We start from the raw sequence: 23,429 nt of genomic DNA, 5'->3' as shown, positions 1-23,429 counted from the left end.
GCCCTGGGTATGGCAGTTCTCAGCTGGAGAGCCCGCGCAAGGGCTGACAGTGCACATGGTCGGCTGCAAACACGACAAAGCCAGCTACTGGCCAGAGAATAAGGTGTTATTCACGAAGTGTGTTGGTAACAGACTCTATTTAACACTCACATATTCAAACTGAAGCAAAACCACAAGTTCTTTGCTATGTTTATGAAATGCTGAATGTGTCTTCAACTAAAAGCCACCAGTAAAACTATAACACCAAGAACGATGGCGAATATCCAAATTTTACTCTTTTGAGCACGCAATATAATAGGAAGGATATATGTAGTCTGAAAACAAAAACTGAGCCACATTCCAAACTTTAAGTTTTGAGAAAATGGAAGAAACATTGTCTTTATCACAGTTTTTTACATTTTCCTCAGAAACGCCTACACAGGTCAGAATATAAACGCATGAAAGCTTAATGTTACCTACAGAATATCTCTTTGGTCTGAACAGTTTATGAAAGCAGTTATGTGTCAACTTTTGTGTCATTAAACATGGCAAGCGCCCTGAAATGTACATAATCAAAGGCAAAATACCAAATAAAAAGTAAGCAAAAAACAAGTTATGTCAATATTTTGGTAAAAGTGGGAGAAAATAGTTGTTTTTTTACAAGTTTTGTTCATAAAACGTAAGAAACTAGTAGTTAAGTCTTAAATTGTAGGTGCTAAGTAAAAAGTAGTGTTCTTGAAAACTCTCGTATTGAAATAACTACTTCGAAAAAATATAGGATACAGTACTGTTCTTTAGGGTACATAAAGATATTAACATATTATTAAAAGTTTTCATACGTAAAGAACAGCTTTCAGACCATGGTTACCATGTTACTTCAGTGTAAAAAAGTTTGTTTCATCCGTTTGTGTATGAAACCATTTCAGAATTCTATACTGACGTCATTCCCAGCCGTGAAAGTTCAAGGATTTTTTTTTCATGTTTTAAACTGTTTTGTTTTCACCCACGGTTCAATACCACTGAAAGCTTTTTTCCTAGTTTCTCCTTGTCGATTTAGACCTAACAGTCTCAGAAATTTCTAAAGTTGTTGCATTAAAGCAACTTTTCGCTGATGCACTGAACTCACAAAATTCATCATCATCCATCAAAATGGTTAGAAATGATATTTTCGTGCGAACATACGGAGAAGATTGACAACGGGCAACCTCACATTCCTCATCTCTGTTTCTTTTTCCGTGAGACCAAAGTCGCCATACAGATTAAACAGGGATGGCCTGGCATAGTGCCGGCCGCGGTTCTGGGCGCTGCAGTCCGGAGCCGCGCGACTGCTACGGTCGCAGGTTCGAATCCTGCCTCGGGAATGGATGTGTGTGGCGTTCTTAGGTCAGTTACGTTTAAGTAGTTCTAAGTTCTAGGGGACTGATGACCTAAGATGTTAAGTCCCACAGTGCTCAGAGCCGTTTGAACCATTTGAGCCTGGCATAGCGTATTTATGTCGAACCTCGACAGCATGATAGTTAGACCCCAAATATATCCAAAGAAACAATGACATTATTATTTTGACTACTAAAGTTGTCGCTCCATACAATTATTTCTTTCTTCCTTGTTATTTTATTTTTAATGCCTCTCAATATTGAACTGGCGCTTTCACAGTCTCCTTGGCCACTCAAACGGTCACGTGAAAGAAACAAAAATCATGATGGTTGCCGGCCATGTGCAGACCCATATTAAAAGAAGACAACTGTCGTAAGAAATACATTTGGCAGTAGTTAATGTTGCTACAGAAAAAATAACTTGGAGCAAGTCGATTGTGCCTTGGTGAGCAGGGGCATCCGCAACCCTGACAACAGTTTCGATGCTGGGGTCAAAGTAGGCGACGCTCGAGCTCTCCGTACCACTTAACGCGGGAGCATCAATTATAGACCCACAGGAGGCGCACTAAGAGCTGCGGACCACCGGGTACCTCGCCAGGCATCAACAAGAGGTCGCTGGCCGCATCATAAAATCACGCCTCCATCCGGTCACAAATGACTAGAGGGCAGTGCGTCTCTTCCTGCAGAGTGACTATTTAAACCACCCAGGGACCACTGCGGACCCACGTAGTCATGCTCAAACATCGTGCCTTCATCATGACAATTTGTTGGTGTCACCAGCACCCCCATTACACCATGACACCATTCACATTCATCAATGACCCTATTTTACCTGTAATAAAAAATCGTGGAACGAGTCTTAAAAACGACCAATATTTGCCATCTACGTGGTTTTACAAAACCGTCGTTTATTGTACCTTGTGCCTTGTGCCTTGTTTTTACGCAAAAATCGTCAAAGGAAACAAAATAAAAATTCGGAGTACGTATTAAAATTCATGGAGAAGAAATAAAAACTTTTGAGGTTCGCCGATGACATTGTAATTCTGTCAGAGACAGCAAAGGACCTGGAAGAGCAGTTGAATGGAATGGACAGTGTCTTGAGAGGAGTATATCAGATGAAATTATTATCGATGTGGAAATATTGCAATAAAGTGATCCTACAGTTACATTAGGTATTTTTACTACTTTTAATCTACAGCGAAACTCATCTGGTCGATAATACCTCAAACCCAAAAAATTTACGCAGAGTTTTAAATCCAGCTGCATGGTAAGTACTTAAGCTCAACGTGCTATATCATTTATATAGTTTGTTAATATTCTGAAGGTTGTAGGGTAAAATACAGGGAGCGAAAAGCTATTTACAATTGTACAGAAAACAGATGGCAGTTATAAGAGTCGAGGAACATCAAAGGGAAGCAGTGGTTGGGAAGGGAGTGAGACAGGGTTGTAGTCTATCCCTGATCTGTATATTGAGCAAGGAAACAAAAGAAAAATTCGGAGTAGGTATTAAAATCCATGGAGAAGAAATAAAAATTTTGAGGTTCGCCGATGACATTGTAATTCTGTCAGAGACAGCAAAGGACTTTGAAGAGCAGTTGAACGGAATGGATAGTGTTTTGAAAGGAGGATATAAGATCAACAAAAGCAAAACGAGGATAAGGGAATGTAGTCGAATTAAGTCGGGTGATGCTGAGGGAATTAGATTAGGAAATGAGGCACTTAAGGTAGTAAAGGAGTTTTGCTATTTGGGGAGCAAAATAACTGATGATGGTCGAAGTAGAGAGGATATAAAATGTAGACTGCCAATGGCAAGGAAAGCGTTTCTGAAGAAGAGAAATTTGTTAACATCGAGTATAGATTTAAGTGTCAGGAAGTCGTTTCTGAAAGTATTTGTATGGAGTGTAGCCATGTATGGAAGTGAAACATGGACGATAAACAGTTTGGACAAGAAGAGAATAGAAGCTTTCGAAATGCGGTGCTACAGAAGAATGCTGAAGATTAGATGGGTAGATCGCATAACTAATGAGGAAGTATTGAATAGGATTGGGGAGAAGAGAAGTGTGTGGCACAACTTGGCCAGAAGAATCGATCGGTTGGTAGGACATGTTCTGAGGCATCAAGGGATCACCAATTAGGTATTGGAGGACAGTGTGGAGAGTAAAAATCGTAGAGGGAGACCAAGAGATGAATACACTAAGCAGATTCAGAAGGATGTAGGTTGCAATAGGTACTGGAAGATGAAGAAGTTGGCACAGGATAGAGCAGCATGGAGAGCTGCATCAAACCAGTCTCAGGACTGAAGACCACAACAACAACATCGTTCACATATGTATTTTTTACAGAATCATCTGTTATTGTCAGCTGTTACATATTTTAACCATATTTATATAACCTTTGGTTGAAGAGTGGTTTTTGTCCGCTGCCAGCAGGCCACCATTGTGAGTATTGAAAAAACAATAAAGAAAAAAAAGACAGTTCCCGTCGGCGAAAGAAGTCTGAGTCATGCGCCGACTGACTGCAATCCATCACGTCGACGACGTGTCATCGGAGAAGACTGCATCACGCCAAGAAGTTAGGCTTCGTAGTAGACAGCAGTTCTCCGAGTGCAAGTTTCCCCGTTTTAGTTCTGGCTCCCGGGAGTTAATTCAAGCCTATACCCAGAATTGTATTTAGCTTGAACCGCTGAAGAGGTTCTTGTTATCCTTAGTGCATCCACCAGTTTTCTGCGAGCTAATGAAGAAGTTGCTTGTGACATCTAACGGGGCTCTCCTCAATCATTAAAAAAAAGTAGGATTTGTCTGACTAAAAACGTATAGGTGCGTCTTATAGGAGCTGTTCATCCTTCGTGAACTTGTTTCATCATTTCTCTGGCTCGCTCTCTTTTCCTGTGGTGGATTTTAGCAATGGTTCAATGTAGTTCTTTGTTCCTCTGGCTATTTTGTAATTTGTTGTGTGACAAATCTCACATATTACACATGACTTTTCTCGACTTCAGAAATATCAGTTTTGGAAAGCTTTTTACTCATTGTATCTGTGTAAAACCAGTAATGAACATTAGTATTACGACATGAACATAAGTATAGTCTAAAAACTGTAAGCAACTAGTTGTAGTTCATATGTTCACTTGAAAACAAATTTGAACCCTTGGCCTTGGCGTAGTGACTTTACTCTTTCGGTAACTTTCAGTCATTAGCTCTACATTTTTCATTGGTGTACTTTTTGTTTTTAGTTTTGTTACTCCTATGTTCAACATAGATAACGTCACCCCACTTGTTTACTGCAAATAGGGTTTCGACTTTTTTTCCACACCTGTGCGTGTTTCCTTTTGCCGTTAGAAAGTGAGAAGAAAACAGCTGCCTACCCACGAGTTCCTTCCGGAGCTGTGTCCGAACCACGTTGCCTACTACTTTCAACGACACTAACACCTGCGAGTCCCGTTAGATGCTAATTGTGCTTCAAGTTGTCTTCCAGGCAGTAAAATTAATGAAATATATTAATCCTGTGTGTCGTAACCAATGTTCCTACATTCATAACAGCACCGACGTACAAGATAACAGTAAAGCAACATGACATTAGAGGCTTTGCTGTTATTGCCAGCAATAACGTGTTTGATACTCTGCACAATTAACTACTAAAAAGGCTAAAGCCTTAAAACTAACTTAGTGTGAGTAGGATTATCTTCGAATTCAGATAACCTATAGCGTTGACTTTAGCGGTCTAGGCCTACCACACTAGAAGGGGCTTCTTTTGGAGGAACAGTTCGGTTGTCATTTCCCTCATAAGTTTTCCAGTCGGACCTTCACTTCCCCTTAAATTGTTAAAAGCTTTCTTCTCCCCTTCTGTGGCGTTCCTTGGGCATACCCACTGTTAAAAGCTTCACAACAGTCTTAAAATACTTAACACACGCTAAAAAGAAGCGCCCAACGACTTCCAATACGTGTAAATAAGTACCAAACCAGTCTCATGGTGCTTGGCTCATAGACTGGATTTGGATACGCAGGAGGTGGCGCTTAGATCCAGAGAAACATTTTGACTTAAGGGTGATCTGTTTTGAAACTGAATAAGGTTCTTAGGCGTCAGTCTTCTGACCGGTTTGATGCGGCACTCCACGAATTCCTCCCCTGTGTCTATCTTTTCATTTCAAAGTAGCAATTTCAACCTACTCCGTCTGCCTCTAAAATTTTTACCCTCTACAGTTCACTCTAGTATCGTGGACGATATTTTCCCTTTTTTTGTCAGTGTTTTCCGTATATACCCTTCCTCGCCTATTCTGCGGAGAACCTTTTCATTCCTAGCCTTATCAGTCCACCTAATTTTCAACATTCTTCTGTAGCACCACATCTCAAATGCTTCTATCTCTTCTATTCCCTTCTGTTCCCACAGTCCATGCCTCCCTACCACACAGTGACGTGCTCAGCACATTCATTCGCAGACATTTCTTAAATTAAGACCTATGTTTGATACTAGCAGACTTCTCTTGCCCAGGAGTACCTTTTCGCCAGTCTTACTTCAATTTCTATGTACTGCTTCCTCCGTCCGTCATTTACTATTTTGCTGCTTAGGTACTTCATCTACTTCGCGATCCCCAATTCTGATGTTACGTCTCTTGAGCTTCTCATTTCCACAGTTTCTTATAACTTCTGTTTTTCTTTTGATTTATTCTCAGTCCATATTCTGTACAGTAAAATCAGTGTGCATTGCATTCAACACATCCTGTTATTCTTCTTCATTGTGACAGACAATAGCAATGTCATCAGTAAATGTTATCACTGGTATCATTTCACCTTCAATGTTAATCCCATTCTTGAACCTTTTTTTATTTTCACCATTGCGTCTTCGATGTATAGAGTGAACAGCAGAGGCGAAAGACTACATCACTATCATACACCCTTTTTAATCCGAGGACTTCGCTCTTGGTTTCCCACTATTATTATTTTCTCTTGGTTCTTGTACATATTGTATATCACATAGTTTAACTTTTACCGCAGTGTCGTATACGCATAGAACATATTTCAGCAAAAAAATAAAAATCGATTGTTGTGGCGCTTAACCGGGTTTTTATTTGCAGTCAACATAAATTTAATTTTATAGATGATTTTGCAGTGTACGGGGAACGAAATTTAGTACACAGAGCTGCCACCTCCCAACTTGGTCGAGCATCGAGTCAAGTTGGTCCCAGACGGGAGAGACGGCTACGATACCAGAGTTCATGAACCGAAGTATCTGGTACCGTGCCAGTCTCTCGCCATCTCACGCCCAGACCTTTCTAGTGGGTGAGAGATCTGCAGAACTTGCTGGTCAGAGCACTGGCCGAATACCCTCGGTATCGAAGTAGTTCAGAACAGCACGAGCAACATGTGGTCGTACGTTATGTTGTTGAAAGATAACGTCGCGGTGACGTTGAAGACAGGGCACAACCAGCGCCGTTAACGCGTCCGTATTGTAACGACTGCTGTCCACATTGCCGGCTAAGCGAAACGGAGTTGATCGCATTGTGTACACGATTGCAGCCCATGCTGTACCAGCAGGCATAGTACTGGGCCCGTATGACGATGTCGAATGCGGTTTGGCGACGTTCATCATCGTCCGAGTCTCTATACATGGCCAGTACCATTGTGATGATGTATGTAGACCCAGGACTCTTGCGACAAGATGACTTGGCACTACTCCGGTGTCCAGTATCGCCGTTCCGTGCACCAATGTCGGCACGGCAAAAGATCGGAAAGTAGCGGAAGAGCTGCTGACGGAATCGAAGCTGAAAGGGCGAGCCACGAGTCCTGCTTGGATGGCTCAATTACTATAGAACTTTCCCTCGAAGGGCGAAGGCCCGAGCTTCGACTCCGTGACCGGCACGCAGGTTTGATTTGCCAGGAAACTTCAAACCTGCGCATGTTCTGCTGCAGAGTAAAAGGTCATTCTGGAAATCCGGACAAGGCTCTGCTGACTAACACACCACCCATCTGTAACTGGAGAGTGCTCTAAAATTCCTCTTACAGAGTTCTAGTAGGTAATATTTTGGACTGGATTTGGGTTGTTTAGGGGAAAGAGACCAGGCAGCGAGGTCATCGGTCTCATCGGATTAGGGAAGGATGAGAAATGAAGTCGGCCGCGCCCTTTGAAAGGAACCATTGCGGCATTTTTCCGAAGCGATTTAGGGAAATCACGGAAAATCTAAATCAGGATGGCCGGACACGGGATTGAACCGTCTTTTGAACTGGAACCCCTGTCCGGAAACGTACCGTTTCCGTGCTACAGCTCTTTGGAAACATCTTTGCTAGGTTGATATGCAAACAGCGTAGACATGGTGCGGGGGAGGGGGGGTGTGGCGATGCTTACGTCGGATCGGATGATGGCATTTGACGTCTATTCTACTTCTCTGACCTGGTCAGAGCCTCGTGCACGTGTCTGTGAGTGTTAAAGCAAAGTGGTTGATTGTTCTTTTGCACAATACACCTACATGATCCTTCAGAATGGCGAAGCGCACGGGAACGGAATAGCTGCTCGTCCCCTTTATGAAGTTCGTTATCTACAACGTCCGACTCCATTGGATACTCTTTTCGCTACAATTACAAACGGCTTCGAGAAAGGGTAACTTCACTGTCAGCAGACGAGACTGCGGTGCTCCAAACAGACGCCGCACACTCGAGTTAACTGTAAACAACAGTGTTTGTGAAAACTGATTAAGTTTCCCTGATGTTTCTTTGGGTATTAATGACTGGAATTGCAAAATAAGTGATGCACTAGATCGCGCTTAATAAATTATTCGTAAAACTGGTCGCGTTACCAACATGTTTGCAAATGGTTGTAGGTGGGAGGCAGTAAGATTCCGTGCAAGGGTTCCGAATTAAAATATTATCTACTAAATTCGCTATAAAAGACCTAGAATCTTGTAAGGAAAATTTCAGAGCACGCTGTTTAAGGCTCGGTTTACACTGAGACGATACGGTGTCTGATACAACACGGTGCAATAAAGGTCGCGTGACGCGATTTTTATCGGTGCGACACTCGTTTTACCACTGGAATGATACGATATGCGAATGACACGCGATGCGACTCACCATACACCAATCACCAGGTCATCACGAGTCACGTTTCTGCTTCAGTTTCAGTTGCTATCATGAGCTATTCTGAAGAGTATGTTGTTGTGGCTTATCATAATTTAAAAGTCAAAAAACTGAAAAAGAAAAGGAAGCAATGGGTGCGGCCGTACAATTCTACAAATATCGAACATAGTTTAGCTGTGCCTTCTCGTGAGCTCTCCGAACACGAACACAAATTCCACGAATTCTACAGAATGAGTCCAGACAGTTTCCACTTTCTGGAGCAACTAGTATCGTCTGCTCTGACAGAGCAGGACATAAATCTTCGACTTGCTACTCCTACTGAACAGGTTCTCACTGAAATAAGTTTGTGCAAGTGCTTGAGCGACGTTAAAATGACACTATTAAAGACTAATTTTTTGTGAGGCCACGTAGTACGGTACGATATTGAGTGTTATATAATGGTTACGAATTAATAAAGATAGGATAACATTTCTACAACAGTTCAGTGGTGTATAATCCAGTCTGAAGAGCAGTGAAAGGAAACGTTGCTGGATTTGAAGAGGGATCAGCCATCATCGACGATGTAGCAGTGGGTAGTCAAATCTGGGTAGCGGTAGACAATGTGTTTGAAGAAATGGAAGCAGCCCATGATGATAAGGAAAATCCCGACTTGTCTTTATCAGGTTCGACCAGCTGCTCATTCAGAAGTAACAGGTACTTAACTTTCAGATCTCTTCTACGCCTGTCACAAAGTTTCCTGGAATTAGGGAGCATAGACCGAAAAAACATCGAGTCAGCATCATCAGATGATGAGTCCCGATGTCTTTTCGTTTCAACAACTTTTTACATTTCCAGCTCCAGCTTGTGTTGGCACCACACAAAAAAGAGAAGCGTGAGGTAGTTCCGCACTCAGCATAGTAGGCTCCAGCAAGCAACAATAGTTTCGCGCGTGGCATCTAGCTGCCAACCTCTTCGTGCATGATCTCCAGTATGCCTCACGTATTTTCTCGAGAGTGGAAAGAGGTTTGGCTCTCCACCAATAGTTAAAAAAAATTCGACCTGTTAGCTATATTTCGTATGCAGCAATATATATCATAAAATGCAACTTACGTAAACTGGAGAGCCAGTATAGTTTTCACTGCAAACTTTTCAACATACAGGATGTTCGGAAATTTGCGTCACAGAGTTCCAGGACTTGCAGAGGGAAGAGAGTAGATAATATTTTGAACTAGAACCCGTGTCTGCAAACGTGCCGTTTCCGTGCTACAACCATCTGAAAGCAAGTAGGTAACTCGACCACCTTAACATGTAATTGATTGGGCGTGAGCCAGTGCATCACTTGGTTTACAAATCGCTCGTGTACTCATTGACTGGTTCACTTGAACGTGATGCAGAACGACCTCCATGAGGTACGGCAGTCACGTAGTACGACAGTCACGCCTGCTTACGGTACAGGTACCCTTTCTGAAAGCCGATGCTTAATTGTGGCGAAGAGGATACGCAATGGTGTCTCACGTTGTGGATAAGGATCTTGATAAAGGCGACGAGTGGCTCTTCCATTACGGTGAGCTCCACCATTCACAGGGATCACGTTGATGTGTTCTGAAAACGTGTACTCAGCCACGTTGCTTTAATTCTCGCAGACACGTGAATGAGGCGCGAACCACGTCATCGAGGTAAGACAGACGTCAAATGATATCAGCCTATCCGACGTAACCACTCCCCACCATTGTCTACCCTGTTGCATACCTACATAGGAAAAGTGCTGTCAAATGGTTGTAGCAACGAAACGGTACATTTCTAGACACGGGTTCCTTTTCAAAATATTGTGTAATCACTTCCCTCTACAACTTCTAGAAGATTGTAACGGAAATTTTAGAACAACCTGTACATGTAGTGTTTAGTAAACTTCGAGGAGTCACGATGAATTATGATTAATAAAGAAAGGGAAAACAGTTAATTATGAAGCTACGACGTCAGACTGTAAGATGTATATATATATATATATATATATATATATATATATATTGCGAATATCAAAGACTGCTTAGCAGAGAACACGCGCGAATCTCAAAACAGTGGTATTTAATTTTCTATGCGAAGAGTAAAAATTTTCCTGAGACATGTAACTATAGAGATGGATGTAGATTTGCTTCATCTCTATAAAACAATTTTTGTGATGTACCTTGGATGACTTGAAATTTGCCTCATTGTCTACCGCACGATAGAAGCTGCGTGAAGCGACCAGCACTCCTTGTTGCGTATCGGTGGGCGTCCCGGTGTGTACCGCTGTGAACCAGAGTCAAGTTGCTCCTACTACGTTTTATACGTTCTGCCGATGAATGTTGTTTCTGCGCCTTATCCAGAGTCTCATAGCACATCGTATCACATATCGTCTACACTCAGTGAGAACTGCACTCTACAGTTTACATAAAATATTTGATCAGGCGAACATCCACTACTGAGTAACGTATTTATACAGTAAAAATCCACTTCAGTTTGCTATTAATTTTTCTGAATTTATTCCATTACCGTTTTCTAGCCTTAACACCTTATCTTCAGTTGATACCATGTGAGAAAGAGGAGGGGCTTCTAACTTGACAGTACTACGTGGTTATCACAGTAAAATAAAAGCTTCAGATGTGTATTCCATAATTATTAACCATAAATGTATGGCAGTCTTGTCAATCAGAATCGCACCCACCTCAAACAACAGCATGGGAACGTATGACCAGCAACCACAGGGTCCCCTGGACATCACGACACGGAAGCAACTAGGACAGGCGCCCCAGAAACCAGCTGACCGCAGCAGCGGAACTGAATGACGTCACGCGGGCGTTGTGGTTGCTCGTCATACGTTCCCATACGGTTGTCTGACTTGGGTGCCATCTCCGTTGACTAACTGGCTCGACCACCACGCATTTATGGTTTCGTAAGTGTGTGAGTACACCACTTTACACAACAGAATCTTTCATTCGAATATATTAACGCCATAGAATCTGTACGTTGGAGGCCCCTCCTCTTGTTCGTTAGTGGCACCTGAAAATGAATGTTTAATCTTCGAAGCTAATCGTGGAATAAATTTAGAAAAGTTACTAGCAGCTAAATGGGATTTTTATTCTACAAATAACGGTTTACATGTTTTATCCTTATTTTAATATCATAGAAATTCTTCCAATCCATGTGTGGCATACAGCAAACCAATGCTTAACAGTATTGGTTAAAAACAGTCTTGGTTGCAATTTTAGTTTTTTATTGTTCAACGACGCGTTTCGCCTTATTTAGGCATCTTCAGGTTACCTACATAGAAAACAGAGAACAAATACATCTAGTTAAGACTCGCGATCGCGTTATGCAAACTTAGATAAGCTATAAGCATCTATAAACAGAACAACTATTGCCCTTTGGCTACATTAACTAAAGGATTCTTCTAAGAAATACCAAATTAAGGTATTTGTTCTTTCAATAGTTGATCTGTTTATACATGTTATCCAGGTCTGCACAACGCGATCGCGGTTCTTAAATAGATATATTGTAAGTAGGCTGTTTAGGTTTTTATGTTGGTAACGTCACGTAGCGCTTTGTACGAAAATCACTGGCTGTGCTGTGTGCAGTCTATGGCTGGTCTGAATTATTGTTTGCTATTGTAGTGTTGGGCAGTAGCTCTTAACAGCGTGTAGCGTTGCGCAATTGGAGGCGAGCCGCCAGCAGTGGTGGATGCGGGGAGAGAGTTGGCAGAATTTTGAGAGCGGACGATCTGAACGTGTCTCCATCAGAAAGAATTAAGGTAAATACATTGTTTGTTCTCTATCAAAATCTTACATTTGCTAACTGTGCCTATCAGTAGTTTGAATCTTTTATTTAGCTGGCAGTAGTTGCGCTCGCTGTATTGCAGTAGTTCGAGTAACGAAGATTTTTGCGAGGTAAGTGATTTGTAAAAGGTATAGGTTAATGTTAGTCAGGGCCATTATTTTGTAGGGATTATTGAAAGTCAGATTGCGTTGCGCTAAAAATATTGTGTGTCAGTTTAGTGTTGATCAGAATAGGTAAAGAGCGAAATATCTGAGTACGTTCAGTTCTGCTCAGCTGTTCGAAAATCAAATAACGTAAGAGGTTTATCAGCACAGTAATTCATTAATTTTTCTAAGGGGATGTTTCAGTACTTGATCTCTGTTTTCTATGTAGATGACCTGAAGATGCCTAAATAAGGCGAAACGCGTCGTTGAAAAATAAAAAAAAAAAACTAAAATTGCAGCCAAGACTGTTTTTAACCAATACTTTTAAAATGATGTAGAGTGGTTAAGACAGGCATGTCTTCATTCACGGTGTTCGTCGTGACGTCAGAGGCTCAGCACACCGGTACAGGGGCGGGGCGGCCCAGCGCCGCTGTCGCGGCCCACTCACCGCAGGGCCCCACGAAGCGCAGCTTGAGGTCCGAGTGGTTGCGGCAGGTGGCGTGCCGCAGCGCGCAGTGGCTGTCGTAATCGCGGCCGTCGGAGCCGCAGACCACCTGCGGGGGCGGCGCCGCGCCTTCCTCCGCCCCCGCCGCCCCCGCCGCCGCCGCCTCCAGGTCCGGGCAGTCCGCCGAGCACTCGCAGGAGGCGGCGCCGCCCGGCGACGTCGGCACGCAGCGAGAACCCGCCGGGCACGTCACGCCGCCGCACGGGTCGTGGTCCTCTGCAAGAAGGCGGGTGGGCGCGCAGTGTCAGCACGGAGATCTTGTGCACATTCGTAGCGAGTTGCGGAAATTTGTTGCGACAAATGGGCACATTCGGCGTAGTGGTGCATTTTATTAGGATACACGTTGTAAGCAATTTAATGAATCTTGATTATAGTCTTTCTATCCTGCCTCGGGCATGGTTGTGTGTGATGTCCTTAGGTTAGTTAGGTTTAAGTAGTTCTAAGTTCTAGGGGACTAATGACTACAGCAGTTGAGTCCCATAGTGATCAGAGCCATTTTTGAACCCATAGTCTTTCTTTGTGAGACCTGCCTGGATAGCCGTACGTATTAAAGCGCCGCTTCCATTATGGGGAAATGCACCGGCCCGGGACCGAATCCGGCAGGTGGATTACCTACGAGGGTCTGTTTGCTGGCCAGCCTCGATGGGGTTCAAAAATGGTTCAAAGGGCTCTGAGCACTACGGGACTGTGGTCATCAGTCCCCTAGAACTTAGAGCTACTTAAACCGAACTAACCTAAGAACATCACACACATCCATGCTCGAGGCAGGATTCGAAACTGCGACAGTAGCGGCCACGCGGTTCCAGACTGAAGCGCCTAGAACCGCACGGCCACAACGGCCGGCCCTGGATGTGCTTTTCGCAAAAAAATGTGTGTGAAATCTTATGGAACATAACTGATAAGGTCATCAGTCCCTAAGCTTACACACTATTTAACCTAAATTATCCTAAGGACAAACACACACAGCCATGCCCGAGGGAGGGCTCGAACCTCCGCTGGGACCAGTCGCACAGCCCATGACTGCAGCGCCTTACACCGCTCGGCTAATCCCGCGCGGCTGGTTTTTAGACTGTTTCCCACATTCCACTACGCGAATGCTGCGCTGCACAGAAGTTTTATCTCAGTTACGCAATTCACAAATATTTACATAACTTTGGCTGAATTCCACATGAATAACACTAAGCGTAGGCACTTGGGGTACACATATTTTGCCCCAGGAGGGGGTGGAGGTAGCAGGTTGGAGGCAGGAAGAGCATCCGGCCACTCCTGAGACGAACCGCGCCAAATACGTTAATAGCCGTGCCGTTCCTGCTCCGATGCATGACAAAGGTACAAAAAAAAGGAGTCATTATCTATAAAATGATTGCAGCTGTGTATCGTAGCCGGCCGGAGTAGCCGAGCAGTTCTAGGCGCTTCAGTCTGGAACCGCACGATCGCTACTGTCGCAGGTTCGAATCCTGCCTCGGGCATGGATGTGTGTGATGTCCTTAGGTTAGTTAGGTTTAAGTAGTTCTAAGATCTAGGGGACTGATGACCTCAGAAGTTAGGTCCCATAGTGCTCAGAGCCATTTTTTTGTGTATCGTATTTTCAAATTAATAACACCATCTGCAGGGGTGTAAACAGAGTAAACTACAAACATTGATTGTTACGTCCCGCTCCAATAGCCGTAAGCGCTAGCATGCTGCTTCTGGCTTTCGGGGAGCCGCCCCGGTCCCGAACTGAATTCGCCCCGCGGCTTTAAGACAATGGCCGATGTGTCAGACAGCCTGGATGTAATTTTTAGGCGGTTCTCGACTTCGTACTGGGTGAATACTTGGCTGGTACCTACATCCCGCCTCAGTTATACGATTCGCAGACATTTCGTAAACATTGTGTCAATTTCACATGGATAACACTCGACGCAATCTGATGTGGTATACAATTTCCGTTCTGTCTGGAGGGAGGCTTGCGAGGGACGGACGAGTGGTGAAAGGGAGGGCATTCCGCTGACCTGTACCACTAACACTGCTAAATCCGGATTAACATGATTACTCAGAGGAGATACGAGGTAATGGCAAAGAAAAAAGAGGAATCCATTAACATGATCACTCAGTGGGGATACGAGGTAATGGAAAAGAAAAAAAAAGAGAAAAACAATCAAGTATGCATGAAATGACTGGATATTGTCCTATGAGATAAGGGCTTCTAGACGTCGGTGCCGGCGGTCAGATTCCCTTCAATACTGAAACTTCCTGGAAGATTAAAACTGTGTGCCGGACCGAGACTCGAACTCGGGACCTTTGCCTTTCTCGGGCAAGTGCTCTACCAACTGAGCTACCCAAGCACGACTCATGCCCCTTCCTCAGAGCTTTAATTCCGTCAGTACCAGTACTTCACAGAAGCTCTCCTGTGAACCTTGTAGAACTAGCACTCGTGGAAGAAACGATATTGCGGAGACATGGTTTAGCCACAGCCTGGGGGATGTTTCTAGGATGAGATTTTTCTCAGATTTCATCTGCCAGGAAGTTTCATATCAACACACACTCCGTTGTAGAGGAAGTTTCATATCAGCGCACACTCCGTTGTAGAGGAAGTTTCATATCAGCGCACACTCCGGTGTAGAGTGGAAATCTCATCCCTTGAATACTTCTCACGATATAGCCAGTAGCGTGCGGAGCTATTGCGGTTAGAGTTTATGTAATACGATTCTCAAGTATGCAGTCGTCTAATGACAGCGTTCATTCGTCTTCTGGAGCCAGAGGTGTGTATTATTTCTGCTATGCGGATGGCGACTCAGTGGCATGTTTGGAACCTGTTAAGCTCGCTGAATAAGGTGTCCAACTGTCGACATAGCGTAGTGGAAACGAATTGCAGAACGACATCGTAAACTCAAGACAGTGTGCAAAACTACACGTTCAATTAAGACAATTCGGTGTAGAAGTCAATCACCCCGTACCATGGCTACAATGCGTAATTCAGCATCCGTTCGTCAATGTATAGGAGCCTGTTGTATCCACTGACTGAACACATATAGCACTGTTGTAGCAGTATGTCACAGCAATGTAAATGTAAATAGTCACAAGAGAGAGAATGCTGTCGGGACTGTGTACCCACTGTCTATGTAGGGACCTAATACTTGTAAAGTTGAACAAATACGAAGTCTGTGGCCCTGAACTACAAGAGATAGTGTGGCAGATGACATTTGAGGGTCGAGTAATGATTGGTACTAGTGAGACGTCTGTAGCCGGCGGTGGAAGCCAAAGCTAGAGGGCCTTGTAGTCAGACAGGAAAGCAGACGTATATGTCCAGCTTGTGTTTTGGCGGCTATTGAACATAAAAGCAGCTTGCTGCAACGAAAGAATGCTTTAGGAGGAAACTTTTCTTGGTTAGTGGTTATCTTGTAGCTCTGAAAAAGAGTTCGTTACGGAACCACTACCAAAGTTGTAAAATACACTGGTGGCCATCAAAATTGTAACACCAGGAAGGATAGCAAAGAACGAAATTTAACTCTCTGCATGTACAACCTAGTAGGAAGAGCGCAGAATTGCCTTTGTAGGTGATGTAACTGTGTAAAGTTGCGGTTATTGGTACACAGAGGTGCCATCTATGACTGCAACAGCTTTGTACATCTACATATACATACGACAAGGCATCTTATAAAGTGTGATGGAGGGTACTTTGTGTACCATTTTCCTGTTCCAATGGCGTATGTTTCTCGAGAGAAACGATTATTCGTAAGCCTCTGTGGGGGCTCGCATCTCTCTAATTTTATCTTATGGCTTTCCCGCGATATATACACAGGAGGAACCAATACACTGATTGCCTCTTCAAGGAATGTACTCCATTGGAAGTTAAACAGTAGATCATAACGTGATGCAGACGCCTATTTTACGGTGTCTGCCACTGGAATTGGCATCTCCGTGAAGTTTTCGCGCTCACTAAATGAAAGCTGTAACGAAACGAGCTGTCTCCTTTGGAGCTTCTCTATTTCCTGTATCAGTCCTTTCTGGTATGAATCCCGCACTGACGACGAATATTCGAGTATTAGTCCAACGAGTATTTTGTAAGTTACTTTCTTTGTTGATTGACTACAGACGCGCGAGATTAGCCGAGCGGTCTCGGGTGCTGCAGTCATGGACTGTGCGGCTGGTCCCGGCAAAGGTTCGAGTCCTCCCTCGGGCATGGGTGTATGTGTTTGTCCTTAGGATAGTTTGGGTTAAGTAGTGTGTAAGCTTAGAAACTGCTGACCCTTGCAGTTAAGTCCCATAAGATTTCACACACATAAGATTTCACGTAATAAGAACTACATTTGCTGAGGATTCTTTCAATGAATCTCAGTCTGGCATTTGCCTTACTCACGATTAAGTTTGTATAGTTGTTCCACTTTAAATCCACCCGTACGCATACTCCTAGACATTTTATGAAAGTAAATGCACCCAGTGATTATTCTAAATACAATGAAGGTCTTCCTATCTATGTATTCGGAATACGTTGCTTTGGTTATGTTGAGGATCAGTTGCCACTCCCTGCACCAAATGTCGATCCTCTGATGCACATCATGTATTTCGATACAATTTTCTAGCGTCGTGACTTCTCTGCAGCAACAGAGTCATCTGCGAAAAACCGCATGGAAGTTCCGACATTATCTGATAGGTCATTTATATATCTTGCGAAAAGCAGTTGCCGCATAACACTCCCCTGGGGTACGCCCGAAGTTACTGTTGTATCTCAAGACTTTCCTGCGTTCAGAATGACATGCTGTGTGCTGTTTGGTAGAAACTTTTCAGACCAGTCACACAGTTGGTCTGATATTCCATAAGCTCATATTTTGTTCATGAGGTGGTAGTGTGGGACTGTATCGAATGCCTTCCTTACGGAAGACAAGGGACGTGGCATCTTCTTGGGCGCCTGTAACTAATGGCTCCTGTATCTCTTGGGCGAACAGAGCGAGCTGGGTTTTGGCACAGCTGTTGATAGAGTCGACCTGTCAATGAATGAGGCACAGGTGTGTACATCATTCCAGAGTTTATGCTAGAATACATCAGTCGCAGCGGCTAGCGAGTGATAGCGTGGCAGTATCTCGGCAGTCTTTGACCAGATTTTTCAGTGGGTAAGAGATGTAAAGAACTTGATTAAGCGAACACCCACTCTGTGTTTGCTGTGGACAGCACTGGCGTAAGGGAAGACAGGTCTCATCAATCAGACTTAAGAAATTAGAAATGTAACTTTTTCTGTCCAAATTATCAGGTATGTCAATCGGATGTGATAATGTGGTCTACCAAATTGGATCCTGTACAGTCACGCCCGGTGCTGTAGCCGTATGACGATGACGAATGCAATTTGGCAACATTCGCTCTCCTCAGAGCCCACACAGATACGTCCATAGTGGTCCTACTCCGCTGACCTGAGACTTTTTTGAAGAAATGGTGCCACTTTTGCATCCCAATATTGTTGTTGGGTGCACCAGTGCCAGCGTGCTCTTTCTGCTCCGCGTCAAAGAAAGACGAAATGTCACTGTATCGAGAGTCAACGGTACTCCGGAAGCCATTGCACAGTGTGTGTAGAAACTTGTCTTGCTGCAAACAAGCCCATTTTATGACTCAAGTGCGTGACGTTGTTAAGCCCTCTCAGGCGCTAATCGCGTGGGGCCATTGAGGTATTGCGTGGCCTTCATTATAGCCCTTCTAAGCCCTTCGATATCATATTCGAATGAAAGCTCTGGGTTTCCCGACCAGCTTGGCAGCAATATCGCAGAAGGGTAAACCGTTGCCTCAAAAGATCACGATCCTATCGTTGGTGAATTCCGACAATTTCTGGGAGCCGTTTCTCTTTCTTACACGAGCTGTTACACAGTTTTATCACCAACAGTCAACATTCAAAGATGATTTTTGAAGCATAAAACCGCTGCAACATCGTTTCTTATATATAGAACGCAGGTGGCGTTACTTCCATCTACTTTGTGCAATTCAGCTGCAATACTTACTGTTTGCATAACCAATCATGTAGGATATGAGAACGAAGTGTTTCGCGACGACATTGTCATACAGAACTTCGTGATGCGTCAGTGGAGTGTAAAATCTCGATCTTTCGACGATTACCTTCATCGCTTTCGTCAGGATCAGCTGACTGCTGCTGTAGTGGCCTTATATAGCCCATAGAAGACTTCTGATTAGTCGGTAACTACGTAATGCTGTCGCAGATGGTGCCAACGTCTGCGCTGGTGACACTACCGTTCTCGTGGTAGCGTAAACATTGCGACGAAAATCTCTGTTCTCTGCATCGAGAGCTCGCTTCCATGCAACGCTGTTGTCACGGCTGGCAGTACACTGAGTGGCCGAGACGTCTATTCGACTTTCGTTGTACCAAAACATCTAAAAATGGCAGCCTTCCTTCTCTGTCTGTCTCGAAAGTGAACTGGATATTCGGATGCATGCTGTTCACACGTTCAAGGAAGTGCTCAAGAGGTTCTACGCCTTGTGGCCAGACCATAAAGGTGTCGTCAACATAGCGATAAAATGAACACGGGCGAAGGGGAGTCAAATTTAATGTACTCTCCTCAGAACGTTCCGTTTAAAAGTTGGCCAATGCTGGGGACAGCAGAGAACCAATAGCTATTCTGTCCGTTATTTAATATAATTTACCATCAAACGGTCAGTTTATTGTCGATATAGACAAAGAAGGAAGGCAGTTTTTTTGGATGTTTTACTAATACGGAAGTCGGATGGACGTCTCAGCAAATCATTTTACCGCCAGCTGACGCACACCGGTTTATATATTAGCGCTCAGAGTTTTCTTCATCCAATCCCGGAGAGAGGAGTGTTAAATACATAGCTACACTGAGCAAAAACTGTTTCTGACGAAGAACTCTTGCATTCCGAAATTAACTGTCTGAAGTACGTGTTCCGAAAGAACGGCTATGTTTCACGTGATATGAAGTCCGCGTTCTCCTAGCGATCTCTCCAAGGAGAAAAATTAACGGCGGATTGAAACTCGTGTCTGAAACCATGAACCATGACATTCATAGCAGATAAGGCGTTTCTACACACCAACCAGCTCTACCTTCTTCACTGTCGACAGTGGCAATCAGTCGTGGTTCGAGGTCACTAAATAACAAACAACATCGCGAGACGTTCCGCCTACGGTCCATTAGCGTTCAAAGACACGTTAGCTGTAGCCTAGCGGCAGGAGTTTTAACTTAGACGTTCTGTATCGTCGTTGGAAGAAATTTTGGGACACGGTTTCCTATTCTCGATTTGTTGCTCAAGACGCCTTCTACAGCCCCTCGAAGTCTGTCGCAGTATTTATTGGATGTCCTGTGTAGGCTCTACGGTAAATGAAATAACAGTAACTGCCTCCTCGATAAATTAAACTAAAGGGCTCTGTGATAATATATGCAAATTGTCTGTATGTGTCAATATAGTGTTATGTAGTAACAGTTGTAAACATTATAACAGAAGAACAGATCAACAAATGGATACTGCAAAAACAGGTATATTTTTGTGATATAATGCATTTATTGCTGTGCACGCTATTATGGTGGATCGTGATGATTATTTTTAAAAAGTGTTTTACATTTACATCATAATTTTAGTTTACAAAACGTGGAACGTTTCTACACGCATTAAAAATTATTGTTTCACAATGTGGAGAAACTTTTTATGTTGTGACATTGAAAGTGTAAGATAAAAACGATGCAAAGTAAATGAAATGTAAATTTGTTCGTGGTTACATGCGAACACCAAACAGCAAGACGAAGAAATACAGTTCTGTAAAGTCAAACGACTGTACCGAAAGGAGGCTAGAGGTCCTGCAAGACAGATACGTTGCGTGGGCACTATGAACCAGACAGCACGCAGTACCCGGTCGCTTTGGTAAGTCGGAACAAAAGGATCTGGTCCTTATTGTATTAATGTTTACGAGTTTCATATGTGTCAAAGTAAAATTGAAGCGTTCATCTGTTATTTAATGTTAACAGTAAGGTATGTTGCGTACACCGTGTTATTCACATATTTTCAAGGCTTTGAATTTCGGAATTTAGGAAGACAAACGTGACTTCACGCCCAGTCCAGACAGGCCAATCAAAAAGCAAATTAAAGATCTAGAAGTTAACTAATATTTATCATATGACTATCAAACATTTAATATTAGTGACCAACCCATCAAATCTCAAAGCAGAGTTACTGTCTCTAGCTATATTGATTCCACTGTGATTGACGACCGTGTCCATTTCTGTCAGTACGAAAAGAATGAGACTATTGTGACTCAGCTGCCACTACGAGATAACTCAAGAAGTACTGGGTACAAATGACAACGATAACGTCAGAAAACAATGGCTTAAACCGAAGGACGGTGGCCGTTGAATAAATCAGATTTATTTAATAATTCCTCATTGACTTACTACAGCTTTCGTGATTCAATAAAATTCTCAGATATTTGATCATAATCTGTTCTAACTACATATTTACCAATATATTGAAATTTACATACATGTTGCGTTTTCGACGGGTTCCAAATTGTAACTTTTAAAAAAATTGACAAAGTTTTTTGACTATTTCTCAGAAGACAGAGGAATTTGTACTAGAAAAGCAAAGTATGTGTTGTGAGCACATTGGGCGTTTAGTGGTTGCTTCCTTAAGAAATCAGACAGACAATGTAACTGAGCAACTTAAAAGAAAAATAAAATGCGCTATCTGTATGTAAATATTTGTCCATTGCAAACTGCAGCATTCCATGTTATAGTGCCGTCTATAGCATTTGTGATTTCTTCACAACGTATTGTTGCACGACACGTATTAACTGACGGACCAACGTCTGAATAGCGGCCACCATAGTCCTTCAAACGCACTGACGGAAAAAAAATCGCAGCACCAAGAAGGAGTTGTAAGACATAAACGAATATTGGAGGCGTCTTTCTACATCAGAAAGATGATTTCTATTCAAATCTAGAGTCTGTCGCATAAAAATGGCGCTAGTAGCGTCAGTGGAAGCATATCATGTTTGCTTCATATATGCACTGTAACCGTAGTGATCGGTAATTACCTTTGAGATTGGACAAGGTGAGGTGATTTTAGTCAAGAATGCCTATAAGGCGAGAAAGACGCCATTATCAAGAGCTCACTGAGTTTGAACGGAGTCGTATAATACGCTACTAGAGCTTGATGTTCCATCTGTACTGCAGAAAGACTTGGTAGGAATGTAACCACTGTACTTGATTGCTGTCAACGGTCGTGAAACGAATGTACGGACGCAAGAAGACCGAGCACCGGGTGGCCAAGTGTCAGTAGTGAATGGGAAGACCATCACGTTTGACGTATTCCTCTGGAAGCAGCAATTTGCATCTGAAACAACAGTTTGAGCATCAGCTGGCACCACAGTAACACAACGAAGTGTCACAAATATGTTACCTCAAAGACAGCTGCGAACCACACGCCCTGTCGCGTGCATTCCACTGACCACAAACCACCACCGTATGCGACTTCAGTGGTGTCAAGCGAGAGCTCACTGGAGTGCGGGATGGAGGTCTATTGTGATCTCTGATGAAAGCTGGTCCTGCGTAGGTGCCAGTGATGACCGTGTGGAAGGAGGCCAGGTGAGAGCCTGCCACCAACCTGTCTGCGAGCTAGACACACTGGACTTCCATCTGGAATTGTCGTCTAGGGTGCGAACAGTATGACAGTAGGAGCGGTCTCTGGTTATCCCAAGCATACTGACGGCAAATTTTTACGTCAGTCTGGTGATTCTACTTTTTGTGCTGCCGTTGATGACCAGCATACCAGGGGGTATTTTCCAACAGGATAACGCTCGCCCACACGTCACTGTTAACCCAACATCCCCTAGTCGATCGCCAGATCTGTCTCCAACCGAGCACATACGAGACATCATCTGACCACAACTTAGGGGTCATCCACAACCAGCGTTAATCGCCCATGTATTGACCGACCAAGTGCAACAGGGGTAGAATTCTATCCTACAAACAGACATTCGGAACCTGTACATCACAATGTATACACGTTTGAACGCTTGCATTCAACATTACGACGGTTACACCGGTTATTAATGTACCAGCATTTCACATCAATTGCAATGGCTTATCTCGCGCTTACATTAATCTGTAATCTTTGGAATGTTACTCAATAACATATATTATCTAGACCAATATGGGTATTAAAATCCATGGAGAAGAAATGAAAACTTTGAGGTTCGCCGATGACATTGTAATTCTGTCAGAGACAGCAAAGGTCTTGGAAGAGCGTTGAACGGAATGGACAGTGTCTTGAGAGGATGGTATAAGATGAACATCAACAAAAGCAAAACAAGGATAATGGAATGTAGTCGAATTAAGTCGGGTGATGCTGAGGGAATTAGATTAGGAAATGAGACATTTAAGTAGTAAAGGAGTTTTGCTATTTGTGGAGCAAAATGGCTGCAAATGGTTCAAATGGCTCTGAGCACTATGGGACTTAACATCTATGGTCATCAGTCCCCTAGAAATTAGAACTACTTAAACCTAACTAACCTAAGGACAGCACAAAACACCCAGCCATCACGAAGCAGAGAAAATCCCTGACCTCGCCGGGAATCGAACCCGGGAAC

The 23,429-nt window shown here is 43.4% G+C and overlaps 1 protein-coding gene and 1 non-coding gene across 2 annotated transcripts in view; both read right to left on the bottom strand.

Moving 5' to 3' along the window:
- Nucleotides 1–18,838, bottom strand: part of LOC126335939 (agrin-like) — a 366,195-nt gene extending 347,357 nt beyond the window's left edge. The window contains exons 1-2 of the mRNA XM_049999415.1: nucleotides 18,820–18,838; nucleotides 12,800–13,072 (exon numbers count right to left, since the gene is read on the bottom strand). Coding sequence (XP_049855372.1) covers nucleotides 12,800–13,072; nucleotides 18,820–18,838 — 292 coding nt within the window. The remainder of the gene's footprint in view (nucleotides 1–12,799; nucleotides 13,073–18,819) is intronic.
- Trnas-aga (transfer RNA serine (anticodon AGA)) lies at nucleotides 15,107–15,181 on the bottom strand. The gene has a single exon. It is a non-coding gene; the product is annotated as a tRNA-Ser (tRNA).
- Nucleotides 18,839–23,429: the final 4,591 nt, after the last annotated feature.

Source organism: Schistocerca gregaria, chromosome 2 (genome assembly GCF_023897955.1).
Source record: "Schistocerca gregaria isolate iqSchGreg1 chromosome 2, iqSchGreg1.2, whole genome shotgun sequence".
Classification (NCBI taxonomy): domain Eukaryota; kingdom Metazoa; phylum Arthropoda; class Insecta; order Orthoptera; family Acrididae; genus Schistocerca; species Schistocerca gregaria.
This window is presented reverse-complemented; position numbering and strand designations above follow the sequence as displayed.